Source organism: Amaranthus tricolor, chromosome 2, assembly GCF_026212465.1.
Source record: "Amaranthus tricolor cultivar Red isolate AtriRed21 chromosome 2, ASM2621246v1, whole genome shotgun sequence".
Taxonomy (NCBI): Eukaryota; Viridiplantae; Streptophyta; class Magnoliopsida; order Caryophyllales; family Amaranthaceae; genus Amaranthus; species Amaranthus tricolor.
In genome coordinates this window covers 23,711,421-23,715,821 of record NC_080048.1, presented here as the reverse complement: position 1 = coordinate 23,715,821, position 4,401 = coordinate 23,711,421, and the positions used below count along the sequence as shown (strand labels likewise).

The 4,401-nt window shown below is 33.5% G+C and overlaps 1 protein-coding gene across 6 annotated transcripts; it reads left to right on the top strand.

The window, feature by feature from the left end:
* Positions 1–3,966, top strand: LOC130805207 (protein ALP1-like). 6 transcript variants are annotated; one of them, XM_057669881.1, is made up of 4 exons: positions 1–218; positions 1,059–1,095; positions 2,771–3,113; positions 3,220–3,966. In XM_057669881.1, exons 3-4 carry the CDS (start codon positions 2,943–2,945, stop codon positions 3,406–3,408), a joined length of 360 nt encoding a protein of 119 aa, XP_057525864.1. In that variant the 5' UTR covers positions 1–218; positions 1,059–1,095; positions 2,771–2,942; the 3' UTR covers positions 3,409–3,966. The 6 variants fall into 6 exon arrangements, 5 of the variants coding, with proteins under 5 accessions (XP_057525864.1, XP_057525862.1, XP_057525863.1 ...); XM_057669879.1 differs by having other exon boundaries at positions 69–218; positions 2,230–3,113; XM_057669880.1 differs by having other exon boundaries at positions 69–218; positions 2,193–3,113.
* Positions 3,967–4,401: the final 435 nt, after the last annotated feature.

Here is a 4,401-nt window from a genome sequence, read left to right as displayed (position 1 = left end):
TGAAATTACCAAGTCATTTTCATTACCATCAAACAACCTGGTATTAGGTTGTAATGGTAATGAAGTATCAAATGCGCGTTCCTTTCTCTGATTTCTCTTCAAGCTTTCTCTCCCTTCTTTCTGTTTCCTTTTGCTCTGCTACTCTCCTTCAAATTCAATCGGGTATTCATCATCTTCTGTTTCCTTTTGCTCTGCTACTCTCCTTCAGATTCAATTAGGTATTCATCGTCTCCTTCAGAGTATTCTAAGTATTGGTTTAACGATTTAACAAGTACAGTGTTTCGATTGTGCTAATCCTAGTTTATTTTAATTCACTTCGCCTTCGTTGTTATATTACTCTACTTCTGCAATTTTAGTCAGATCTGCAACTTTGACAACTTCGACATTGTTCAGTTGAGTTTCGATTTTAATCTATAATTTCTGTTTGCCGGAGACGGAATTGCGGGAATCGGATTATTTTTCCAAATTATTTGAGTAATCGTTTTGATAAGAATTTATTCTTATCTTCCGACGTGTGGATAAGTTGTCATTGACGAAACCCTATTTCATCGGCAACTTTTTATTCATTGATTGGTATTTCATCTTTTTGGTGTATGTGTTGTTATTCTCATTTTTGTTTGTTTAGTTTGGTTTATTGTTTGTACTGTTTTATTTATAATGTAGGCTGTTGTTGATTGTGTTCTCTGTAGAAATTGATAGATTTTTAGGAGTTTGGTGTTTGTGTAGTTTAATTGAGGATAAGATGGTTACTTTTTTATAATGGATTGTGTAGCTTGTTGAGTTGAAAATTAAATTGATGAAATAAAATGTTGGTGGCTTTGTGGATTTTTCCAAGTTTGTATGAACTTCGTAGGAGTGGATTCATGGTGTTTTTGTTAATGTCAAAGTTGCAAGAATACATCAGTTAAATTTTTAATTTATCTCTTATGTAAGTATGGGTTGGATACAACAGACCCAGAAATGAGTATGGGTTGGATACACCCAAATTATATTTGATTATCAAAGAATGAGTATGAAATCTTGTTTAGTTACTGATTTTTGCTATATTTTGATTTCAGCTGTGCCTACTGGATGCACCTTTCCTACTAGTGGAAGGTAAAATCTCTTCCTCTTTAGATCATATCATTATGTGGATGTTCAAATTGTGGAGATCATATCTTCTTTTATGTAGATGTCGCAACCATTTGTGCTTCCATTTGTTGATCTTGTGACTTATCATCTACTTATGCTATGATTTATGTAGTTATGGCGCGTCTTCAACAATCGCCTAAGGACTTTATTTTTTTTTGTTTGCTATGAAGCGAAGAAAAATTAGAAGAGTAATGATGCTGATTTTGATTAGGATAATCCTCATTTTTAGAAGAAGACTAAGAATTAGGATGTCTAAGCAACCTAGTCTGCATAATCCTATCCATAGATTAGGAAATTTAGATGGAATGATAGTGGAGAGTGATATTGCTTGCATTGAGCAACTTAGGATGGATCGTCGCACGTTTAATATCTTCATTTCATTGGTTCGTGAAGTTGGAGGTTTAAGGGATACTAAGAACATGGTAGTGGAAGAAATGGTTGCTATATTTTTGCATCTACTTGCATTTGAGGAGAAGAATAGGGAAATAAAATATGATTTTCAACGGTCAGGAGAAACTATAAGCAGACATTTTAATAATGTGTTAAAAGCTGTGTTAAAACTTTCGAGTTTGCTCCTTAAGAAACCTGAACCGATTCCCGAGAATAGCACAAATGAAAGATGGAAATGGTTCAAGGTAAACCTTGTATTTTTTTATTAATAGATAGAAAACACATATCGATTTTTAACTTTTATTAACCACACCCCTTTTTATAGAATTGTATAGGTGCTATTGATGGGACTTTGATTGATGTAAATGTGCCTGCGATAGATAAATCACGTCATAGGTCAAGAAAAAATACCATCTCAACAAATGTTTTAGGAGCTTGTGCACCGAATATGCAATTTATATATGTTTTGGCGGGTTGGGAAGGTTCAGCTGCCGATGGAAGAGTACTTCGAAGTGCTTTAAATAGAAATAATGGATTAAAAGTGGCTAAAGGTCATAAATCAATTTCTTATGTGTAAAGATTTTTTAAGGGAGCAACAATGACCAATAATCTAGCTTAACTCATTGGTTTTTCCCTTTTTCACCTACGTAATTATTATCTAGGGGATGCAGGTTATAAACATTGTGATGGATTTCTTTTACCTTATAGAAGAACAATTTATCATGAATGGAGAAGGGGGTTGGAGCAACCACGCTCTAAGGAAGAGTTGTTCAATATGAGGCATGCTTCAGCTAGAAATGTGATTGAACGAGCTTTTGGTTTGTTGAAAGTACGGTGGGAAGTTCTTGCCAAAGGCACCAAGTACCCTCTCAGCACTCAAATAGATATAATATTGGCTTGTGTGTATATTCATAACCTTATTCGCCAACAAATGAGCGTTGATCCAATGGAAGCTATTTTAGATGCATATATGGAAGAGGAAGGAGAGAATGATGAAATTGAAGATGATGGAGACTACATTCAAAATTGTGACGCATCTGAAGAATGGACTAACTTTAGAAACACATTAGCTCAAGATATGTATGATGCATTCTTGGCCAGGAGACATTAGTAATGGATAGTTTCTTATTTTAGTTGGTTTTTCAATTTTTAGTCTTTTAGGACTAGCTTTTATGTTGAACTACCAACATAAGTTGTTTTTTGATTGATTAGTTATACTTTGGTATTGTTTGCCACCATTGTATGACAGATATATAATAACTAACATGGTTGATGAGATTCGAGGTCGAGGAAAAAATAAGAGAATGTGGACTTCATTGGAGGAGAATGCCCTTGTTGACATTCTACTTGAGATGTAGAATTCAAATTGGAAGTGTGACACAGGCTATAGGACAGGTTATCAGATATATATTGAAAAGAAAATGACTTATTGTGGATTGAAGGGTAAGCCACATATTGAATCCAAAATTAAGATTTTTAAAAGACAAATGGGATATATTCTTGAAATTCAGAAGCAAGTTAGTGGTTTTGGTTGGGATGATGCTACAAAAATGGTAACTGGTGAGAAGGAAGTATTTATGGGTTGGGCTCAGGTATTTTCTTTTATTTAATTTGTTAACAGTAGCTATTAATCATTGTTTTTGCTATTAGTTTTGTTTCTTTCATTTGATTGATATATAATTGTAAGATATGCTCTAGGGAAAAGATGGAGCTGCTGCTCTATTTTGTAAATCGTTTCCTCTTTATGACAAGCTTTGTGAGATTTACGCCAAGGATCGTGCCAGTGGAAGTATGGTCAAGGGGCCCGGAGACGATGAAGAAGGTGATAAGAATGAGGCTGAAAAGAATGATGATGCTATTAGCTCAACTCTAGCGATTGGGCAATGAAGTGGCCGAAGAAATCGTAAGAGAAGAAGGAAAATTGAAAATGAAGAGCTTAGTGGGCTAGCCACTGCATCGACAGCTTTGATTGATGTTGAAAAGGAGTCTACTTCAATCATGATGGATATGAAGAAATCATTTTTACGAGATGTGGAGATAGGTGAGAAGAGAACTAACCTTTTGGAGTATTGAGTAATTTGCAAGAACTGACGCCAATAGAAGTTATCGAAGCTACCACAATTATTGGCTTAGATGACAAGAAGGTGGAGATATTCTACAGTGTGCCGGATGAGTCCAAAGTTATGTTCATTAAATCTTTGCTAAAATGATAGTGTTGATTGATTTTAAAAATATTATGATGTAAAATGGTTGAACTTTAGGTTATACTTTCTGTGTTGGTGAAAATGTAGATGTGTTTTAAAAAAGTATGAACTTGGTAGTCACTAAAGGAATGGACTTTTTATCGTAATTTTTATGCCTAAACACTAGCTAATTTTCTCGGTTGAAGAGTACTAGTATGGCTACTTAATTGAAACTTGTTTGTAATTGTCGAGTATTTGGCATGAAGAAAATATTATTATTTGTAATTGCAAGTCGATGCAATTGTCCAATAAAAATAATGAAGAAAAAAAAGGTAATGTATGTAATTATCTACAAAAAAATTATTATTAAAAAAAGAATCATTAGATAAAATAATTTAGATACAATAATGCTTTTAGATATAAATATACAATAATGAACCTAAGAGTCATTACCATTTTTTATTACTAACAACCAAATGCAATCAATGAAATATTATCTTCCATTACCATTCTTTAGTCATGCACACCAAACAAAAGAATCTTCATTACCAATTCTCATATCCATTCCTTCATTACTATTGCTATTACAACATTTCATTCCCATTAATTCATTACCATGTACCAAACGGGCCGCAAATGTCATCTTATAAGAGTATTGACATATGGAGAAAATTTAGTGGATGATTGTTGATTTCAT